This window comes from Blennius ocellaris (genome assembly GCF_963422515.1).
Source record: "Blennius ocellaris genome assembly, chromosome: 20".
Lineage (NCBI taxonomy): Eukaryota > Metazoa > Chordata > Actinopteri > Blenniiformes > Blenniidae > Blennius > Blennius ocellaris.
The window spans coordinates 18,029,249-18,053,064 of record NC_137669.1 but is presented as its reverse complement, the minus strand read 5'-3'; the positions used below and the strand labels follow the sequence as shown (position 1 = coordinate 18,053,064).

The window sequence follows — 23,816 nt, the reverse complement described above, 5'->3', positions numbered from 1 at the left end:
GACTGAAAAATAACAGGTAAACAACTTGTGAGTTCAAGTTTAGGATAATATATTAAAAACTGAGATATGTCATCAATCCCATAAAGGAGAAATTAACGTGCGATTAACTCATAGAAAATACAAATGACTTAAACTGCAATACACAGCGATATACCCCCTTCCACTGGACAAAGCTATCGAGAATATATTTAGCAGTATTGCATGAGATTAGGTTGGTTGGTGAGTATTGCCAAGGCATTAGAGTGTTACATTAAGTAATGCGATGACTGCATATTTTTTGTGATCTTGCAATGGAAACAATTGTTAAAGCCGAAAACAATCCTGACGTGGCTCCTTCATCTTTCAGCCTGTCCGGCACTGCTGAGTCCAGCTCTGAGAGGATGGATGAGCACACAGAGGCGCTAAAGGTTTGCTTCCTACTTTTGCCTTCTCCTAAATACTCTGTGTCACACGCATCTCGCCTTAACTACGAGCTGCGGCGTGCGCATTGCATTAAGACGCTGTGACAGCGAGGGTGGACGGGAGGGGAGTATTTCAGCCTCAAGGCTAAAACGTGCCCTAAATCTGCAGCCCGGCTCGAGTCGCTGCATCATGAGTGGACCTACATCCACCGATGAAAAGTTACGTAACAGTGTTTTAAGCAAGCGGACGTACCCTCGTCTCGGCGGTTCCATGAAAGGAAGACTCTGTCTTGCGTGAATGAGCCGCGCTCCATTTCAGCCACTCCGCTCGCTCGTCTCTCCCAACTTGCACTCGTCCCCGAGCCTGTCACTCTTGCTCTCTAACCTCAAAAGCCGCACAGCGCGTGTTTCGCACGCTCAGATCTTCGTGCAGAGATCAGAGGGGAAGATTGGAAGGTAGGAGATTGACGCTGGAGCTGAGACGGGAAAACCTCGAAACAAATCTGGCATTTTAAGACAATGTCGATCCTGAATGTTTTGCTTGAGGGAAGTCGCGCCAAAGGTGCCGAATGACCACGAAAAACAGACAAGATGGGAATTCTTCATGAGACAGTATGCTATTATGTCGGTGGGAAACATTGCTGAATCTAATTCAAGACACCTCTTTCTTTTCTTGATCCCTGGAAGGCAGAAGGAACAAAATGGTGTATTTACCAGCCGTCAACTTGTGGGTGGAGTTCATCTTCAGTAAAAAGCACCTCTTTATTCCAAGAACAGTCTTGAGGAACTCTTATTGTCCGGTCCCTCCACCGCCATATTTGCTTAATCTTAGCTCACCGCAACTGCAGTTTTCCTCTAACTTTTCTGCCGTCTCGGCTCTTCTCAGGCGCCGCGTGAGGCAGAGCTGTCGGAGGGAGGCGAGGAGCTGCTCTGGTCTGTCGGGTCCGCCGGCCTGACGGCTCAGCTGCAGGCACTGAGGAGGGCTCTCTACAACAAGTACCTCCAGGAGGTAGCGACTCTCAAGGAGCAGCACAGCAGTGAGCTGAAGAAACTGAGAGACGAGAAGGAACGGGAAGGCAAAGGAGGGGGAAAACCGGACCTCGGTGCCGGCAGCTCCGCCGGGAGCCTCGGACTGACGGGGGAAGTTCCCGCGGAGGAGACGAAGCACCAAGAAAAAGTGGAGGAGGAAGTCGCTAAGGTAGGCGGACGAGTGTTGATTTTATTTACCGTTTTCACTTGAGAGTCGCCGGCTTCCTGTCCTCTTTACAGACGTATTACAAAAAGGGGGAACAGGGTTATCTATTGTAATAGATATATGGAGTACACTGTACTGCTGTATTGAAGTCATGTGGCCGAGTTTGTACAAACATTTCTCATTTGTCTCATAGCAACCACAAGTATCATCAAACATATCTTCTCTCACCAACAGTTGAGTTTTACTGCTGAGAATAGAAGCAGTTTCAGCTGAGAAAAGTCATAAAAGTGATTTATGACACCACCAACTTCAATTTCAATCCCTTCCACGTCAAACCAAAGCTGGCATCTTGATATGGACACTAGTATCAGCTTGATGTGTTTAGCTAAAGGAGGTCAAATGTAGGTCTATTCAGATTATATACATAAATCCATACTTGGAAAGAAACTATATTTCCCCTCATTCTCATCTTGCATATTGCACAAAAATGGCTGCTGATCCTGTTTTCACAACTGAAAAAGTTCCACGTTTTACTTTTTTGTCCCCTGCAAAGCTCAATTTACATCTCAAACTCTGTTTTTAAGTTTTAACTGAATATCATTGTAAGTTGCCGACTGACTCTCAGGCTAAGATAACCATGACAGTGTGACTAATGAGCTCCTTGGATCTGTGTCTTCCTGACAGGCCATAGTTCAGATGTCGGTAGAGTTCGCGCAGAAGAGCGAGCTGGCCAGGATCAACAAGCGCGCCTGCCAGGCGAGCACCTCCATGCAGACGCACTTGGCCCAGGTTGATGTGGGGGAGAGGGAGACGGAGGAGCCGATTCCCAGAGCCTCCCTCTCACCGGGTGCCTGGATGGAGGAGGTGGAGCGGGAGCGGCTGGAGCGGGAGCTGGAGGAGAGGAACGTGGAGATACGGAAGCTGAAGGAGGAGCTCCAGAAAGCTGAATCAGGACCCGAGCAGGTCAGCGTGACTTTCTGCACCATCGAACCGCTTCCATCTATGAATTCATTGCTTTGTTGCGTGACTTGGAACAATTCTATGTAGTGTGGAAATGTATGTGAAAAACTATTTCACACTGTCTGAGTCGGGGCTAAAATAGGTGATTGTTTACAGCCTGAACGACAATGAGCTTAAAGCTGTTTTGTTTTAATGCTTCTTATTTTTTTTAATACATCCCCTCATATATCAATGTACTGTAAGTCAAGTAGTGGTTTACCTCCCAGGTGGATGTTATTCCACCTCGGTAAAAAAACATTTTAGATTTCAGATTTTTCTTCGTTTCATCATCTTATGTGATCTTTATGTCCTGGTTGACTGGGAAGATTAACATTTTCGCTGCACTCCTCATTCCTCGAAGAGCTAATCTCAAGGCCTGCTTGGTCTTCACTTACCATTTATTGCATGATTAAGCTTTAACTGTGTGATCGCAGTGGCTGTCAGGTTCGCTGGTCTGTGTGAGATGACTTCTTCAGACACGCTTGGTGGTATTAATTTAGCAACAAAAGGGAGCTTTTAAGTCGGAGTAATTGGCTTTAGTATTAGATGAGAAAATCTTCTCATCGCTGCTTCCATAACTTTATGTAAAAATTGAACTTTGCCCTGGAGATTTTCAGGGCCAAGCGTTTTATTTTACAAACGTAAAATATTCTCTGGGTCAAATATATGAAGCAGATCACATTTGTGCTTCCATTTAAGACCTTACAATGAGTCTTTTTTTTTCTTTACATAATACTAAAGAGGTATACATATATATCAGTTGTTTCATATTTCCACACATTTATTAGTGTTTTAAGCTTTCCTGTGCATTGATATTTGACTGGATGCGCATGAAATGTACATGTTGCCTCATTTTAGTTTGCATTATAATACCAGCTGCAGCAGTTTTCCATGTATAGTACATAGATCATTAAAAAGCCTATTTGTCAGCAGTAGCCTGTCTAAGTTCCTCCTGTAATTTACTTGCTTCAAAGATCCGTTTGCTGAAATAGAATAGAATAGAATTACTTTATTAAACCCAGAGGGAAATTCTTTAAATGCTTCAAATTGTTTCTCTGTTTTTCAAAATTTCTGCTCATGATCACAAGAGGTTATCCATCCATTCATACATCTTCTCTACCTGCATTATTCTGAGCTCTTCCCAGCAGATCTCCGGTGGTTTGCATGAAACAAGTTGACATCAAAAACAGAAAATCACACGTACAAGATCCCGGACCGGCATGTCTTGATGATCACGAGTCCAGCTGTGTGTGTGTGAGAAGTGGTGAACGTGATTAACCTCGTAAAGCGATTTTAGCACTATAAAAGTCAAATCCATTTATCATTTAGGAGGAAGTGAGAAAACCCAGAGAGAAAAAAAACCAAACCGTGTTGTTTATCACTCCAGTGAATCAGTGTTTCTTGAACCCACAACGTTTTCGCTAGTGTGTCATCCCGTCATTGAAATCAGGACGTCACATCAGCTGCGTCACTGTAGTTCTTCCAGGAGGTGGCGCTGCTGCGACGGTGGTTCTCTGTGCCTCAGGTGCACCTGTTGCTATAGCAGCACAAAGATAGTAGTGTTTTCTCCCAGCTCCAAGGGAGTTTAAGTGTGTCTTTGTGTGTATGTGTGCATGTGTAAATGAGCAGTGTGTCTGCCTTGTTCCAATTCACTTTCACTAATGGTCACACACACACACACACACACAGCTGCTCTGTCCGCTGCTGTCCGGAGTTTTCAGTCTCCTCATTCAAACTTTGAAATGACGGGGCTGCTGTCTGTCTTCTCTCTGCTCCCCGTCCAGGCTTTAAAGAAGAGCGACGGTGGCGAGGGAGAAGTTGAAGAGGATCCCGACAAGCCAGAGAAATCGCAGGATTCTGGACTCAAACTCTCCTTGAAGGACGATGGAGAGTCTCCTGATGATGATACTGAAAGGTACGGGAGCATTCACTCTATTTTTCCAAGCTATTTTGGGCAGATATTCAATGAAAGAGAAGATTTTTTTTTTTTTGCAGTGGAAGTGTTGCACAGATATTTTAAATACATTGAATGAAGCTATCTGAAACTACAGCCGACATAATTAACATGTAGTCTGGTGGCGTTATTTCTTCAGATTTTATTATACAAGTTTCCCTTTTTTTCTAAATACTTTCACTGAATATAATCTTGCTTCATCTGTTGTTGAATGACTTCCCCGAAAAAAGACCCTTTAATTCACTCATCTGTCCTGAAATTGAAATTTCAGGAGCCTGCTTCGTAACGCCAACAAGAAGCTCAGCGAGGTCCTGGTCGAAGTCCTGAAGACCACGGCGGCAGCAGAGGAGACGATGGGCCTCCACATGCAGAGTCTGCGAGCTGCTTCTGGCGAGACGGAGCCGTCGCACTCCACCGCACAGGCAGCGGCGCAGCAGAGAGGAAACACTGCACTCAACACTGCGGGCAAGTAACATTCCAGCTCCCGAAGTGTCCAAATACGACCTGAAAAGTCCCGATCATAACAATCTGCATGTATTAATTACAATTCTTTAGCAAGAGGTCAAGAAAAAACATCAGTCTCTTTGATTGTCGTTCACTAATTCACACATTAGATCTTGAAATGACGTTTCCTCCACATGTGTTTAAGCAAAATATTTTGAAAACTGAAATCTCTTATTTCAAAGCTTTGATATTCAATCGAAATCAGACATCCAGAGTAGAATGTCACCTACTTATAACACATAATTAGACCATTGATGCCACAGTAAGACTGTTGTTGACGACGGTCATCATCTCCTCTGTTGTCCAGCGCAGTGTAGCAACACTGACGACACGATGCCGTTGCATGAACAAAGAGACGATTGCCCTCACCTTTTGATTTAGATTCATGTTTGTTGTTCTGTTTCCATAGTGGACAAACCCACATTGTTGGATCTTATTTGAATGCACAAGAACGAGTCACAAACAGAAAAAAAATAAACAATGTGGACATTTCTTCTTTTAATTCAGCTGTCAAAAAAACTAAACAAACAACCTATTACCTTCAAGGGCGATGTATTAAGTTGAAGGTGAGGCTGATAACTCCATGGCAGTAAAAGAATCCAAGTGCCATGTTAATAATGTACAAATGCCTGTAGATATCCGTCTTTTACTGGTGATTAGCAGATCCCATTATATGTTTTGCATGCAACAGTAGATTTGTTGCATCGAGATATAATCACAACATTCTATATTGTGTTTTCATAAATATTTGAGATGGGTTCCATAAAACTCAGTATGTTTTGGCACTCTGTTCTTATGCTTTTCCAGTTGAGACGTTCATAGATGCGGTCCTTGATTTTTCCACATGATTTTTGAAGACTCTGTGCGACAATATGTCTGAATAAGAAAGTCTTATGCAACCCAGTACAGCGACAAGGCCACCGGCATTTTCCATTTGCTGTGGCTGTTGCGGTTACAAATTACACGTCTGGAAAAAAAAATGTGTGATGTGCAGGAACATGTATAATGACACCACCATCATGATTTCACCTGCTTATAACGCACCGAAGATGCGTTGCTCTCATCTGCAATGTCATTATGTCTGAAGTGTCTGACATAACCGTAACCCAGTATGACCTCTGACTCCAACTGCTGTCATGACACTCGTGTGAAAATGAGAACATGAATAACTGAATGTGAATTACATAATACTATCAGCTAAGATGGAGGCAGTCGTGTTGGTGAACTGTATGACGATATTATGGTCACATATACAGCTCTGATTGGCTTCATGTTCTTTCAGGATTATTTACATCACTTCCCTTGCATCAGGTCAAACATTGAGCTTGGATGTAGGGAACCCAGTTTTGAGTCCTGCTTGGCCGTTGTTAACCCGTTGCATCAAGATACAAAATCTTTTTTTGAATCTTCTTATCTGAACCTTGAAAAACTGGAAAGACAAACGTTAAATACCCTCATGATTTGAGATGCGTTTAATTTTGTAGTATTTATAATAGCATTAACAATGTAGTGTTTGGTCCTTCACTTTCTTTTGTGGAAATTGAGATTCTGATCTGTTTTTTTTCTCTGGGTGGCAGCCTTACACTTATTTGAATCGACTTTTTTTTCTTTTTTTTTGAAAAGTGCTTCACGTGGAGTCTTTACTTTTGTTTTAATTTTTCACCCGGATCACAACTGATAGTGGAAGCTCTTTGGACTGCGTAATAGAAGTTGGCCCATCCAGATTCCAAACACATTATGCCACACTTTAAGTGAACTCTAGACCTTTTTATCAGCTCTTTGTAACCAGAAATAACGAGCGCCACACCTGGCCATAGACCAACTGAGAAGTCAATGGCCCAATTAATCTGCTTTGAAATAGTGGGTAAGGGTGCATATGACATGTGTTGTAATTATTTTCACAGTCACCTGACTTTAAGGTAAAGATGAACATCTGTTTTAAAGTACATGTCTCATCGTTTCATAATAAATCCATTATGGTGGAGAAGTGTCAGATATAATTCAATTATTTGTGAACCTGTATGTATGTTTGCTTTTTCATGAATCTTGCGTTCATGATTCAGTCCATGGACTAAATATTCAGTAATATTTGAGAGAACTTAAAATATATGAATAATAAAAATCCAGCATTTTACATTTTCCATACTTTCATTCTCTTCCCCGCACATTATTCTACAGAAGGTTTCCAGGGCAGCGAGACGCATGAAGGCGGCTGGTCAGAAGAGTCGGAGGCCGATGGCGGTCTGGAGCCGTCGCAACAGACGCTGGACAGCCTGCTCCTCGGTGCGGGGCCACAACTCCACAACGAGGAATATTTAATGGGCATCAGCAGCCGGCTGCAGAACGCTCTGGAGAAGATGTTGATGGCCATCACTGACACCTCCAACCAGGTAAGAATCAAACATTGTTTATTTGACCGACCAGTAGCCGTCACCGTTGGTTGAGTCCGTCGCTGCATTAAGACCTAATTGTTTTGAAAATATCTCATTACTATAAAAGCATTTTCAGTGTTGAACTTTCATAATCCGCTGCTTATTTCTTCGAAGGGAGTTGTGTAAGGAGAAAGAAAAAAGCTGCTCTTCTCGACAGTATTTGCATTGTAAATATGAAGTCGAAACCAGGGCTACTTAGTTTACAAGGTTGACTGAAAACAAAGAAAGAAAAATGACTCGCGAAGACGACCAACCACATTCACTGCACGCCAGCTCAAACGTTAGCCCCTTTTATCTTTTCTTATTAGGAAAAACAATTGTTTGGCTCCTTTTGGTCTTGGTCTGGCAATACTTGATCAACCAGAAAGACCAATGTTGATGATGAATAAACACTTTATTTTACCTTGTGAAATAAACCAAAACTTAAAAAGATTTTGGTTTATCTACATTCTGCTGGATCTAAAGTCTAAATCTAGACCTGGGATTAAAGTTAATCTACCAAAAAGTAGATAGCACTTTCAAAAGATTTAAAAACTTTGGGTGTGTGATTACTGATACCCAAAACCAGATAAAGTGTGAAAGGACCTTTGCGGTTTGGAATAACTTCCTGGGGAATATCAGACTAGCCTCCCTGTCAACTCTTGGATGAACTTGGATCCAAGTTGGATCTCTATTAAAAAAACATTCTTTAAAAAGTTAATTTCTATATTGACTATATTCCTCTTATGACAAACCTGATAATGGCCCTGGGTTAGATTTCCTGAGTTGTTTTTTTTTTTTTTTGATGAATGGTTCCGTGCGTTTGTCCCCGACCAAACAGAAGGCTCCAGTGACACATTTAAGCTTTGTCAAAACTTTTAAATGGGCACACTCAACGCTGTTAACCCCCTCTGTTTGTTTCTGTGCCTGTCCACGGAGACATAATGGGGAGGGGGAGGGGGGGGGGGGGGTGAGACGGCAGAGTGTGTCCCACAACAAAGTTGGCCCGTCGAGAATCTGCACACAAAAGGGCTGCCTCATTCCCAGCGGTTGCCTATAGATACCAGCAGTATTTACACAGAGCCTTTGTCTGACCCGGCCGGCCTATCGTGGTCCAGTTGCACGTCGGCGGCTCCACCCTCCCCTCCACCCGTCGCGTCCGGCGTCGGCCCGCAGAGATGGAGCCAGCGTAACTAGGCCATCGGGATGTGTTACTGTAACTGACTGCACGACACATCCTCCCGCCGGCTCGGAGTTCATGTGTTACTCACGCTGAAATGGGCTTCATCTTGCTGCTCTAAAAATAGCCTTGGAAGAAATTTCAGGTCGAGCATCACTGTTGTTTCCTGCATCCAGCCACACCACAGTGCACACTGCTTTTTATCAAGTCATTTAGATATTTAAAGGGAATATTCACTGCATGTTTTGGACAATTTCCTGTTTTTTTCTTTTTTGTACATCACAATATTAAAATATGGATAAAAATACACTAAGAAAAGCATTTTAATGATATGCAATTCATATAGCAAGCAATTATTTTAGCTTTTTTGCAGCTATACAGAAAATATAACTCAAACAATTACATTCTGTGAGAATGACATTATCCTTAACTTTCAAGCAGATTACATGCACCGTTTGTATGTTGTCCCTGTGCACACAATTAATAGCACAGTAAAAGTTTGTAATCTACAAAGCCTCTAATGGTTCCTTTAATGATTTTCTTGCTGGTATTGATCCTGGTGGACGTTATTCTTGTCCGCGAGTGGTGCTGTATCATCACGTCTTGCCTGCGGAGCAGCAGAGGTTGATGTAACAAGCCCGATCAGGAATGTTAAGTGTCTTTTGTTGAGCTGCTGCTGTAAATTATTTGCCCGGAGAAGGTGTTCGCTCACTCATTGCTGTTGCCCTATTATCTGGTTGAGACGCTGGGAGTCGTTCGTGTGCAGCAGGTCTGACGGTCGACGTGCCAACCAGAGACTGAACTATTGGCGCAACCCAAGGCAATGTGTCAGGACACCTTAATTGCTTATTTTTTTGCGGCGACAAAGGAATGAGATCCGGTTTGGCAACTTTCTGTAGGAGGGGGGCGTGTGTTGTCTGTGGTTATTTGTGTGCGTGCGTGTGTGTGTCTTTTGTGTGGGATCTATTTGCAAATCTACCTGAGCCACTGGCCCTCGGGACTGAAGCCACACCTGCTTCCCTCCCACTTTTTTTTTATGACACTGCACCGAACTGTGAAGGAAGTGGAAAAACTACTTTGGTGTGAATGGAGAACGCCAACTGGAAAGAGGACTTTTCCACTTTTTTTTTTAAAGAAAAGAGGTAAAGCCAGTTTGACAGTGACAATAGCCCCGTGGGGCTAAATGAACCTTGCCTGACAGGAGATCCATCCGGCCGCAGTGAGTAATATTATAGGATGAAAGTAGGAGCATGCGTGGAGAGAGGGAATGACAGCCATCCTAGAAGGAAGTAAGAAGCAAAGTGAGTGAGTGACTCCGGATCTGAGTGCTGTCATTTCACCCGTCGCCGGCTACCGCTTGGATCTAACAATCAAAAGGGGGCCCCGGGAGGCGTCCCAGCTGGTTGGGAGGTCGGAGTTGCTACCACGGCACGGCATTGTTAATGAATCTCGGGAGAGAGAGAGAGAGAGAGAGGGCGAAAGAGGAGCGAGCGAGAGTGAGAGCAGACGGGGAGGGCTTTGCTGAGCGGCAGCAGGATATGTTGTTACGCTGAAGAAAGCAGGTCAGCGAGAACTCAGGGAGCAAGCTGGAGATCTTGAAAGAGGACCTACGAAGAAGAAATGCTCGTCTACGTGTCGACGTGCCTCCTCAGGTCATGTCCAGGAATGCACTTTGAGCTGCCGGACACAGATGTGACTTCCACCTGCTGTCGAGGATGACACTCGTAAGAAGGACTTTCCAACCTCACCGTTTCCGGATGCTCCTCTCCGCTCTCATATTTACCTGGAACGGGTTCTACCTCAGACAGCATGTGATCGAGAGGACGTGAATGTCACCCTGTGTAAATGTTGTTTACTCTTCTCCCTGGTGTGTGTGTTGTGTGTGTGTGCGCCAATCACATAGAAACTGTTGCTTGGAGCTGTCCACAACGTCGCTCACTGCTCCATATCCCCCTCCTGGACTTCACGCTCCCTCGTGGTTTTGCTCAGTCTGCCAGATCAGCGGAGACCCGCTTTGATGTCTCCAATTGAGGAGCTACGACGTGACAAAGCTGCGTCCTCACCTTTTTCATGATGGATTCCTACCGCTCTTACTGGAATTCCAGCATGCAGAGCACCACGTGGATGGAGGGGGAGGACCAGGACGTGTACGAGGTGGAATCCCGGGTACCCCTTCCCCGACCTTTCCCAATTTGCAGCACCCTGAATGAGAAAAATGCCGTGGTGGTGCAGACGCAGATATCGCACGTCAATCACAGGACTAATGGCCACCTTCTTAAGGTCATCTCCAAAATCTCCCTGCCCACTCCTCCTTATACAGTAAGTTTACGCCTGAAAGGTCTCTGTGCTGCGTTTAAATGATACATGAGAGGGTTGTGTTTGTGCAACTTTAAACGGCCTCTCGATTCAATGCAGAGCACGCAGTGTTAAATGTTTAAAAGATGCGTTTCACAACTTCCTTTCCATATGTCATGTCTATGCATGCTGATGTAATGCAATGCTCGGTGTCATTCCGCGTAAGCGCCCTGCAGCTCTGAGGAGCAGCAGCTCAGTAAAATGAGCAGGTGAAAGATAATAGGGCTTCTCTTCAGCAGGTTCACGTTACCGTTTCCCAGTTCCTATAATATTCCTGTGAGACCTTTGCACAGGGTGATGTGGAAATCTTTGAGCAGTAATTGTGCAGTGACGGTGTGCATGGAGGCAGTTTATTGCATTATGAGGATTTCAGAGTCAGGAAATGATGCCTGTTGTCCTCTGAACCAGCGGGTCACGTTTCAGTTATGATTTCATTCTGTTATTGTGGCAACAGCATTTTTTTTAATTGACTGTAATACAAGGTTTCTCACTGGCGTGCACTGACAATGCGCTTCTTCAAGTACTGTCCATTATAAACCCAATTCACACTAGACTATGAACATAATTATATTGTAAGCATGGTAGATGAAAATATGCTAAATCTGCACAATCACAATCCAGATTTTCTGGTTAATCCCTGTTAAATACATACGTTTATCATTGTATTGATACAGTTAATTCCACTGCAGCTTTATTACTATTAAACTTTCATGACTTTTCCTCCGTATTTGGAAATTTAGTTATTGTTTCTTATTATCAAATTCCTGCTTTATGTAGGTTGCCGATTGTACTTATCCCCATTTGTCAATTATCCACTTCCTGACTCCATTCATGAGCTCGACTTTTATAATCTAAAACTAAGGTGTCAAACTCAGTTTAGTGCAGGGGCCACATAAAAAACAAACACAAAGACACACCTATACCAAATATGTTTATATTTATTGCACTTGAACCCAATTTCACAGGAAATAAAAGTGCAATCTGAACTCCTACTGTTTAAAAAGGGATCCTGTACAGCGTTTCTGTTTCTATTGAGATGACGTCAGTTCTTTCTTCTAATTGTTGAGGTTGTAGCGCAGTGGAATCCTGTCCCTGGTAATGTGGAGCTGCTGCTCTGAGTAGCTTCAATGTTTCCCGGCTCCAATAGACGTGAATGTGATGAGTGGAGCTGAATGAAGCTGTGCAGAAATCACTGAATTTGAGGTAATTATTGCAAAGAGGCGAGCATGGAGACGGCTAAAACATGGAGGACAGGGTCCTTCAGAACCACGACCGGACACCACTGCTTGCAGGATGGAGTTCACCACTTCAGTGACTGTCATAAAATGTGTCCTTAATATTCCACACTCATCTGTGTTAATAGGGTGACCAGAAGTTTAAAAAGATTTCTCTACTGAGTGTAATCCAGTGTAATGCCACGGCACTCCAAAACCTCAGTAATGGAGTTAAACTGAAACTTCTCTGACAACCTTAAGCAAACATGAACTTGATCAGGCTCATAGATACAGATTTTATGGCTCATCTGTTGTTCGTGGGAATTAAAAAAAAAAAAAATCCTCAGTAACCAACCTAACTCTTTACTTCAAGGAAAATAGTAAATTTCTATAAAATGAGCTAATATTCTGTCATGTCTTCGCTCCTCTGCTCCCCGTAGCTGGAACATGCCCGGATCACCCAGACCGAGCTGATGCGGGAGTCTTTCCGCCGCAATCAGGAGATGAACGAGCTGCTGCAGAAGCAAGAGGAGCTGCAGGAGAGACTGTCGGAGGAGGCTCGGGCACGAGAGCAGCTGGCCCTGGAGCTCCACCACGCTGAGGGTAAATCTACGTTCACCACGGAGGAACAGAGATAGATCATATATTTGTAGCATCCTGGTGAGCGCTGAAAAAATACATTGTTCCCTCTGAAGCATCTTTGATAGGAAAAGCTGTTTTTCTGTGAACACTGGTGACGTTAAAATGTGCGTCTGTATGTCAGAATCTATACAGAAAAGTCTATGTAAAGTGTGGTCATGTGAAAATGCATGTGTTCGGAGGAGGGTCGAATTGCAGGGACTGATGGGATCAGCTGTTTCAGAGGGAGTGGAAAGGAACGCAAGACCATCTGTGGTTTGAACTCGCCAAATGGAGAGTAATTGTCAGTGGGTCCGACAAAGATTTCAACATTTGATTGTGTCCGAGTGGAGACAGAATTGAAAATCTGTCAGAGCTGGGACGTTACCTTCGCTATTATGTCATGTGGTATTTTCGCTTCTTCGAGGCAAATCTGAACGCCTTGGCAGATTTCTTGCTCGATTGGACTGAAAACCTGCCGCCCCTCACATGTCAGAAACAGCTGATCTGTCGAGGTCAACTGTTCCAACCACATCCATTCTCACACACACACAGACTGCAACGCTCATTTAGACTCCTTATTCAGTTCAACCTCAACAGAGAATAAGAATCATTTCCTCCTCTTTGGCTTCTTGGACTCTCTGGGTTGTGGTGAGTGCGTCGTCATTCTGAATCCTGCAGTGTCTTTGATTGCTTCACAAAGATCCTGCTTCATTGTTTGGTTTCAGTCAATATTTGCTGATAACTGATAAGCTGATCAAAGACGGCAAAGCTGTCAGAAAATTGCAGAAAGAGTGTTTTAGAAAAGATGAATCAAAGATCACAAGGCAACTCAGAATATAGCAGGAAGTGAAGAGTTTATTCTAATTTATTATTTTCATTCCAAGTTCACATACTTATTATTTTTTCAGTATTTTGTTTTTTGGATTCATTACATGAAAATTTTAATGTTTCAAGCAATTTATTCTCTTTATTTCTAGCTAATAAGTAAAAAATCTGAAATGCATTATCCAAGATAAACTATCTCTGTCAGACGTTTTAGTTTTACCCATACTTTTCATTGTCATAATATTTTTTGCAGATGCATCAGAATATATCCAGTATTGCATGTCATAAATTTCAAGCAGGATTTCTTTAAAATATTTACCGTATACCTAGTCCAAAACATAAAAAAACATTTTTTTGCACCAATTGGGCTTTTTTGATAAGTGGAAAGTTAACTCCAAAATCTTTTAAAGTAAAATTGAAAAGGAAACCCCCCCCAAAAAAACAGCCAGTTGTCACATTATATGCACATTTCACAAAATGACTGAAAGAAAATCACAGACAGGAGACACTGCCACGTCAGTTTCTGTCAGTCAATTTGGTCAAAGTAATTTTTGCTAAAATGGAGGATAAACATCGTAAATGTCGGATGTCAAAGCCAGAAGCGTCAACATTATCTCTACGGGAGGGTTTGAAATCTCTTAAGCTCGAGTCTCTTGGACAAATACCAACGAGCTGAAAGAGAAACTGTTCTATTGTGCTCATGATCCAGGCAGGTGAAGAAGCTCGGGGTGTGTCCTTCACAAACTGGTTTTGAATTAAACCCAAGAGACAAGCTCAATCTGGGGAAAAAAAGCCATCCTGCTCACTGAGTGATGGAAGATATCATGTCTATTACTGTTACGTTACAAATGGAGAAATTTCTCGTTACTCAGTACATGAATAATGTTTTAATGAAGTAATTGCGAGTCTGGATTCCTCACAGCACTCCGTGTTATGAGGTGAAAGCTTCTTCGCTGCTGATCATGTGTATCTAAGGAGAGATTCCTCCTTTGGCAAATTGTAAGTCAACTGTGGTTCTTGATAAGCCGCCCGAGATAAACAAAACCTCCTGACAACTCAGGTGACATTTACCTTCTGTCTTTTCAGTCCAGAGCCCTGTGAGATATCACCATCCACAAACAAGCTGCAGTAATATAAATTCACTTGATTAAGAGCGAGGCTTTACAGTAGACGAAGCGCTTTGTCATCAGTCTGTATGTGAATTCCTCCTCTCCCGTATCTATGAAGTGAATGCTGTCCCGCTGCCTAATGCTTACTGACCTGTGACAGAGCAGTACTGTAATGATGGAGCGTTCCATTGTGTTTACGGCTCGGTCTCATTCTACACGTCAAGCAAAATGGGTCAGACGTCCTTACTTATGCTCATCGCCAGCGTTTATGTGCACGTACCCGTGTCGATGGTAACCTTGGATTTCTCATCGTTCTGCCGAGTCGCTCATTCATCTGGACGGCTGCCTTACGTGTCTGACTGAGGCTGAACAAGTCCAAACAAAAGCCTCTCGCTACTTGAATACACGAATGGAAGAAAGCAGAAATGCAAAAAAAAATAATAATAATAATAACTAAGATAAAATCAATGAAAATTAAAGTCAAACAAAGAATACACATCAGTGCTCCAGTCAACTGTTCTTCTCTGTGTTCACACTCAGGTCTGATTGATGGCTACACGGGTGAGCGCACCGCGTTGGAGGAGCAGTTGCGTCAGAAGGAGGAACTCCAGCTGAGTCTGGAGCAGGAGCTGCAGGTGAGGGGCTTCCGGCTGCAGAGGCCAGGAAGAATAATGATTCTGGAGTGGGAGTGCAGTGACCTGGTGACGTCAACGGTAGATTTGGCCTCTTGACACATATTGTGTGACGCAAGTAGTCACACAAGTCTGAATTCGAGCCGGTTTCAAATTTACCCTACATTCACGATAGATATTCAGGTTATAGGTGTTCAAATGTCAGAAAAGAGAGCTTCATTGCTGTGAAATAATTGGTAATATTGCAACAATATATATTTTTTAACATGATTTTCGAACTTCATTTTGAGGAAAACATACATGTAAACTTGCAGTTGTGACTTTATAACGTCATCTCGTTGACATGATGATTGCACAATCCTCTACCTTAATCATTAAAACCCTTCTATCTTCGGGGCATTTTCCCAATTAGAGGGTATTGTAAAGAAGACAGGCACTATAGAACCTCCTGTTTCCTGTATTGTTATCCCCCCCACTGTGTTCATCAGCCTCCTCACTGGCCTCGCTATTCTTCTCTTTCCTGGCACCTCCATCATTTTCCCTCGTCGTATCATCTCTGCTTCATGAACGCATCATCTGAACTTCATCACCCTCACTTTCCCAGGAAGCTGTCTCTCTAATGCACTCAGTCTTTATCCTCTCCACATACTATGAAATAGTTACCATCACAGTTAAATGTTAATAATGAAATTCAACCTGATTGTGGCCCTTAACCAAAAAACTGAACTTCAAACCTTATATAATGTACAAGGTTGTGGTGGTTTTTAATTTTTCATCACAAAACAGGGCTAAAAAGTGTCCCTCCCAGGTTACAGGTTCATAAAGTGAGATACACTGGACACTGACTTGCATTATTATCTGAAGAATGACACTATACTGGGCCAGTAATTGCAGTTTTGCAATTTTTGGCCAACCCAAACTGCATGTGATTGTAATGTCCTTGTCAATCACCAGTGTCTCAAACTGTATTGCCACTTTCTCAATTCCGCTTCCACAAATGAATTGTGGTTATTGAGCTTCAGCTCAGTCAGTCTGGTCTTTATTCAGGTTGGGGAACTCGTCTACAAGCTACTGCACTACCTTTATTAGTTCTCTCCTCAATGTCTAATGGCAAAGTGATGGGGAGAGTGTCTTTAAGTGGCTGTTTTTCCTGCAGGTGACGAGTTGCCGTCTGCACGAGTTGGAGCAGGAGAGGATTGAGATGCAGGAAGAGCGTGAGCTGCTGTCACGGCAACAAGACGCCATGAGGGAGGAGGCCGGGCCCCGAGAGCTCCGTACGTATCCACGCGCTCCCTTAATGAGGAAGAAAAATAGTCCCACGGGTTATCTTTTAATCGTTGTGCAGCTGAAAGTCAAATATATGACGAAGGAAATGTAATGGGCAAGGTCAGATTTGTTGACAGAAGCATTAAATTGCATGGAGAAATAAAGAAGCCTTTTATGTTTGTTGCATTACAATGATGCATTGGATTAAGGGAATATGCGGCTTGATTAGATGAAGTTTCAGCTTCTGGTCTTACAGCAGGATTTATTTATTTATTATTACACTCCTAATATAGCGTGATGGGAGTTTGTATGTCGGTTTCTTGGGAAACGCTTCAGCTCACAGATATTGCGCTGGGGTTTTTTTTTTTTTTTTTAAGTCACTCTTGTGTTACTGGACTCTCATGATCATGCGAAATAATTAATGAGCTCTAATTGAGAGGCAGTGTGGGTGACTGGATAAAAACCCACAGACAAAAGTCAGTAATTCATTTCTATTTTACTCATTCGTCTTCATTTGAAACCACTAGTTTCCAGATTCTTTAGCTTATTTGCTTATAAGCACGAAGCTTAATAACTGTTTGAGCTAATGTTGCACTGCTTTATCAAAAAGGTATCCCATGAGTTTGTTCTTGCATTATAAAGGTGAGTGTTTTGTATCTAAGAATGTAAACCGGGGATCGTTCAGGTTCAGCAGCTTTTCTCCAACTTTCTCCTACGTCTGTTAAAACAGAATAAAAGAACTCTGCCATCCTGTCTTCACATTTTTCCAATCTTTTATCTGAAAGTCTTCCTGTTCATGAAAAAAAAACAAACCAAAAAAAAAAGGCATGTTAAATTCCTGTGCTTTCTTGTTCTCCTGTAGGCCTAGTTGAAGCTGCATTGGTTGCAGCACCTGAAGCAGGTGTGTCCACTTTGAGCATGGCTCGCGCGCATCTATATGTTTAACTGTGTAGCCGAGTGGCATTACATGTCCATATATAATCTCTCTAACCCTTTAAACCGCCAACTAATCAACAAAGCTTGAAACTTGCTTGCTACGGGCTCGCCAACTCACTCAGCCCAATCACTAACCTTTGCTTCAGCTTTTCATTTTGATTTTGTCCTGATGTGTCATTTTTAATGTCTTGGACTTGGTGTTGGCGCTTAATTTAGCATGTTAAAACTTAGAGTTACCTTAAGACATTTATATGTAGTCATTATTTTCCTAATTGCCAATCATTGATGCACTGAAACAATTGCACTTTTTTTTTTTAATGTTAGTTGCTTTTTATTGTTAAATTCTGTCATGCTGCTTGCAGCATTGCTTTGAATCAGATGATTGGCTGTTGAGGAACTCCTCTTTCCCTACCTGTAAATGCTTATTGGGCATGGATATTGCAATGTCTGGACTGTCCGTCTGTCTGGTCTGTCATTTGCACTCTTCTCACCCTGTTACTTTTGCACTAATCCTGCGGGGTTTGATCCTGGGTGAACCGGTGTGGGGCGTTTACTGGTGGCAGCAGAGGGGCAAAGAGGCATCGTGGATGGGGATCATGTTTGGTATCTGGATATTATGTTGGGGGAAAAAAATGACTGAGGTGTTGGAAGAGTCTGACGTAAATCAGATGAAGCCTTGAAAGAAGAATTGGTAAAAAAAATTTAAAGTAAGGGACTTTATAATTGTTCACAAGTAAGTTGGTTTTGGCTATGAGAAGAATACTAATCGAAACCTAACAAGGCTCACACACTTCAGACTCTTCAGTTCCACCTCAGAATTCTTTTCATTATGAAAATCAAACCTGAACTACTAATTAACCCAAGATATCCTCGTTTTAGTGGATATGTATCGCCTAACTTCTCCCTCCTCCCTGCATCGTCTCCTTGTAGACCTGCTGGACGAGACGGAGAAGCTGATGAAGGAGAAGGTGGAGGTCCAGCGGCAGGCGGAAAAGGAGAACACCGAGCTCCTGAAGCAGGTGAAACTGCTGGAGGCGGAGCTGGAGGAGCAGGTGAACAGGGTGATCGAGTTGGAGCACGCCCAGACCACCGAGAACGGAGACCTGCGGCAGCAAGTCCAGGCTCTGGAGAAACAGCTGGAGAAGAACCGCAGGTTCCTCGACGTAAGTCCTAACGTAAACATGTGTACCGTGGTGCACAGAGCTTCATTAGATATCGTGGACGTGTTCGGTTGAGCCACCATCGAGTCGCATTGAGCTGCAGATGGCTCCGCTCACACCAAGTGATCAAGTTATTCACACTATCAGCAGCAAACTAGCAGCACTAACTGCTGCTCACAATTCTCAATAAAAAGGCTCCCAGTCAGCTGTAGTTTACAGCTCAAGTACGTGAAGCCGTATATTGACTATGTAGTAAAAGGTAAAGAAGGGAGGAGCCGACTCGTAAATTCATAGCATCAAATCAATCGGGTGTTGTTAACAAGAACAATCAGCAGAACTAAACCTGGCGCAGTTTGAAAGCTGCATCAACATCTCAAATATTTGTTGGAATCTTCTCCGCGCTTCTAAAATTCTATATTTATGATTTTCTTCTGCCTTGTCTCGTCCTCGGATCGTACAGGAACAAGCTGTGGACCGAGAGCACGAGAGGGATTTCTTCCAGCAGGAGATCCACAAACTGGAGCAGCAGCTGAAGAATCCACAGAAGCTTCAGGCCGGCTCTGAGCAAAGAAACCGAGAGGTAACAGGAGAAACGCTCCGTTCCCTGCCAGAGGGGCAGGCTGTTAGAGAGCCGGCCGCTTATTTTGTGAGCATAACACTGCGCTCAGAGTCACTCAGCAGAACAATGCAGCAGGTAGAATTACCTCCGAAATGATACCGAATTGTGGGAACACAACGCAGGTGAGCGAAAGATTAGTGTTTGTACGTTTAAATCCACTGTGAGTTGTGTAATTACAGGTTTCACTTCCAGCATCAGTTACTACAAGAACCTGTAAATCTTTAGGCAGATAGTATTGAAAATGTGCCAATGTAAATAAACATTGAGTAATCATAATTTTTTTTAGCTCTTAATACAAAATGTTTCATAAATATAAGTTAATTATGAAATTGCCTTCATTAGTAAAACAAAAGCACATTTTAATTGAAAAACAAGCTTTACCAGCTGTACCACTCCCACCCAATGATAATGATAATAGTAGTAATGAGAATGATAACAAAGACAGTTATTCATAGATCACTTTTGAAAACAATGTTCAAAAGTAGAAACCAAGAGACAAAAGGGTCACATGAATTACATACATGTTGCATAATAACAGAATAACTCACTAAATACAGCTCATCTAAAGAAAAAATGTAAAAAAATTTGAGATGTGAATAATGCTGTTCTTGCAGTAATGCCACCCACTACAAACACGAGCTCCAGGCTAAAAGCAACTCCTCTGATTTGATGTGTCGATCAGCTGTTTGATGAAAGTTTTAGTAAGTCAGTGCTCTGTTTGCAATTTGTTTCTCTCCCTGTAAGGGCATGGATAAATCAATGTCTGCTTTGAGGGAGGATATCTTCATTTACACCGACACTGTGATCCGTCAGACTGAACATCATCTTCTGTCTTCATTCTTCTCAGGATTGTTTCCCACAGATGCCACTGCTGATCCTCTCCACTCTTCATGAAATTAACTTCTTATAACTTCCCGTGCTTGGCTCTGTCCTGAACTATTTATTTTTAATCGGCAAACATCATGTCATAACAACGTGATTTGAACAGAGACAAATATTCATGACATTAATAGAAGAAGACTTGTCCTATTCTTTGTTGATACTAAATAGCCCAAATAGCCAGAAGGTGCTGGTTTTCATGCATCACTTTTGTCACATTAGTCCTCATGAGCTGGGACGATAGCACCGTTTAGCCCCTCAGTAATTTCATTATTAATTGTCATCCTTCATATCCAGTCATCGTCAGGCTTCTGCTTCACTGTGGGCAAGGAGAAATTTAATTCTGATGCTGTTGTCATGAAGCTGCAGACCAATACGAGTGTTTATATAGGATTCTATCCTCCAACCAATCAAAGGAGCACATAAGGAACGCACATTTTCCTTCAGAAATGTGGCCGGTCAATGTAACTCACAATTATTTTAAGTATTAAAAATAAAAAAAGATTGTCCGTAGAGAAGAAGCAGTTTGGGGATTCGGGTCTTTTGTACTCGTCACTTTTCAACAGATGAAACAATTAGTCAGTTCTTTGCTCAGGGGGCGAATGAGTTAGATCATCACTAAAGTTAGAAAACTTTGTGAGTGCAGTTTTAATTTGTACTTTAATTTGTCATATTGAAAAGCATTTACCTTAAATGAATCAGCCATAACATTACGACCACTGGTAAAGTAAATGACACTTATTAAATGGACAATTGATGGTTACACCGAGACACCCTTTAGACAACCTCTGAGCGTTTCTGTAATCTCCACAGACTCCTGTAGTAGTTTTTTAATCACAAAGTGCTTTTTTCTTCCTGTGCTTCCCTCTCACTCCTTGAACTCTCCACCCTGTGATCCTTTGTGCATCTGCCTTCTCTGTCCTGTGGCTATTGCAGGTGGATGGAGTAACCTTTAAGGTATTGCTTCTAGCTACATGTAGAGTAAGTCTTCCCCAGAGAGTAAATAGTGCATTTTTTTTATTTTTTATTAGTGATCCTGCCCTCCTGCCCTCCTTTACCGATAATGACATGTCTGTCTCGCTCAAGACCGTCTCTCTCCTCTCCTGTATGTGTGGGGGGAAAAAAAAACCAAACCTCATTTTGCCCTTCTTCCTCTCCCTCACCCAGGCATCCACGTTTGACTTCAATTTTCCCCATTAAAAAAAAATAAATACAGCTTTGCAAAACAAACTGTTAACACAATTTAAAATCTGCGGCTGAGAAGTTCAAACAGTAAATGTTATCAGTCCGCGACTGCAGAGAGGAAAAACAACTAATTAACCACATCTTAGTGCCTCTAAGATCATTAAAAGGTTGAGAACAAAGATTAAAAAAAAAAAAAAAAATCATTATCTTATACTTGCGAATGAATAGTGTCACTTATAATTATTTTGGCTCGCTTTGGGTGGAAGTTCATTATGATGCAAAACATGTCATTTCCACACTGCTGAGCTTGCTTTAATATAAAGTGCCTGTTCTCATCCCTCGCCGAGATATCGTCTTCAAACTCTCGTGAAGTTGCTTTAAATAGCTGCCGTGCCGATGCAGAAAACACTTCCTGGCCAATTTTTTTTTCCTGCTTGTCGGACAAGAAATTGGACAGAAAAACTTAATCCACACATGAACCACATGGGAGATTCTCGTGAAGTAAAAACGTGTTCACTTTAAATGGCTCATTCGCTGCAGAAGCACCAACATGAACATGGTTTTTATATTTAGTGAAGTAGTATGAAAAGATGTGCGTTTTAAATTTTCAATACAGGCAAATGAGGCAGGAAGCTTTTTTTTTCCACAAACATATGAATTGTTCTCAGTTGATCCTAAACAAACCTCCTTCTTGTTTGTTTCCTCCTCCTCTTCCTCCTCCTCCTCCTCCTCAATGATCTGCTGATGTTCTCCCATCTCACAGGTGGATCAGTTACCTGCCAGCCGTCCTCCTGCTTTGTTTCGCTCTGTGCTTTGTGCCTCCCTGATTGAAATCTCTCTCTCTCCCGCTCTTGTCCCTGCACCTCTCTTCACTCCGAGTCTGCCCCTCCTCCTTTCTCAGGTGGATCAGCTGACCCTCAGCTAGCTGTTCACGTACCAGCTATGCTGTAGTGACTAGTGTCTGAGCGTGAATCTCATTAAACGAGCCCCCCCCTCTCTCTATCTCGCCCATCATTTCTCTCTCTCTCTCTCTCTGTCCCTTGTCCTCTTTCTCTCTCTCTCTCTCTCTGTCTTTTCTCACTACCAGGTGGACCAGCTGACCTCCCAGCTGAAGGAGAAGGCGGATTGGTGCAGTGAGCTGCTGCTCAGCTCGGAGCAGATGCGTCGTGAGTTGGGAGAGCGCAACGAAGAGATTGACAAGCTGGAGAGCCGCATCCGCGAGCTGGAGCAGGCCCTGCTGGCCAGCGCTGAGTCCCTGGAGAAGGTGAGGAGAGGATGGGAGAGGAGGAGGAGGAGGAGGGGGGGGGGGGGGGGGGGAGTGAAGGCAGATGAATGATGCTCTGGAGACTGAAGCAGAGGCAGCAAGAGAGGAAAGGCAATGTGAACAATAGCTGTGGAGCAGGGCAGAGGCTGTGTGTGTGTGTGTGAGAGTGGAGATGAGGTGACGGCTAGAGGAGGAATGGGAGGAGGGTCGGGACGCACGCAAAGGAAGAACAATGTGTGGGTGGGTCTACTTCAGTCTGCGCTCAGTGACGACTCTGAGCTACCGCTAGCGACTGTCAATATTGCCCCCCAGTGTTGCTGAATGGCTGCAGTGAGTGAACAAAAACCAAAAGCGGTGAAGAAAAGCCTGGCGTTTACTGAGTGGAAGTTGCATCACGCCGTGTTCAGTGTGGTCGGCACGCATTTTGCGGCGAGAGTCCCTTTTTTAAAAATTGATTTGGTCTGAGGCGGCTCGCTCATGATTTCCTGCGCGCATTGTGAATAACTGCTGAGCTCGTGAAATTTCTCTCTCGTGCGTTGCTGTGTGTTGCAGGTCGAACAGAAAAAGCAGCATGCATCCATCACCGAGACGAAACAGCCCACGCTGGAGACGCAATTACAAACGGAGAGAGAGGCGCTGGAGCGGAAAGAGAAGGAGGTAATCTTTTAAAGCTTGTAAAGTCATTAGATCTGTGTCTTGGAGCAGATTTCTTCGGGGAATAAACCACAAAATGTTAAACAGCCCAGACATTTATTTGATCTGGTCACTGACCTTTTTTTAATTACAGCAATGAGGAAATAGTGTAGAAGTTAATCTTAATGATGATTTATTTTATCTAACTCTTTAAGACCAAAGTTACCAAGTCCTTAAGAACGGTAAAAAAAAAAAAAGACAACATTTCCAGAGAAATCCCAGAGGGGCCCTGAGGAGGAAATCCCTGGTAATATTCTTTTATAAACATAATATATATAGCCATGTAGGCTGTAAAAGGACCTTCGATTATTTTGAAGTTATAGTTTTCATCACTTTCTCTTCGTTGCAGAACACACATCGGTGTGCCACCACTCAACAGATCAAAACATTCACAATGTATTGCATTTCTAGATT

The 23,816-nt window shown here is 42.9% G+C and overlaps 1 protein-coding gene across 1 annotated transcript in view; it reads left to right on the top strand.

Moving 5' to 3' along the window:
- akap9 (A kinase (PRKA) anchor protein 9) overlaps positions 1-23,816 on the top strand; it is a 62,061-nt gene that overhangs the window by 27,002 nt on the left and 11,243 nt on the right. Inside the window, exons 16-29 of the mRNA XM_080516387.1 lie at positions 347-407; positions 1,288-1,599; positions 2,281-2,559; positions 4,380-4,510; positions 4,821-5,018; positions 7,248-7,443; positions 12,654-12,816; positions 15,309-15,403; positions 16,557-16,674; positions 17,529-17,567; positions 18,533-18,765; positions 19,223-19,342; positions 22,533-22,709; positions 23,262-23,366. Coding sequence (XP_080372513.1) covers positions 347-407; positions 1,288-1,599; positions 2,281-2,559; positions 4,380-4,510; positions 4,821-5,018; positions 7,248-7,443; positions 12,654-12,816; positions 15,309-15,403; positions 16,557-16,674; positions 17,529-17,567; positions 18,533-18,765; positions 19,223-19,342; positions 22,533-22,709; positions 23,262-23,366 — 2,227 coding nt within the window. The remainder of the gene's footprint in view (positions 1-346; positions 408-1,287; positions 1,600-2,280; positions 2,560-4,379; positions 4,511-4,820; positions 5,019-7,247; positions 7,444-12,653; positions 12,817-15,308; positions 15,404-16,556; positions 16,675-17,528; positions 17,568-18,532; positions 18,766-19,222; positions 19,343-22,532; positions 22,710-23,261; positions 23,367-23,816) is intronic.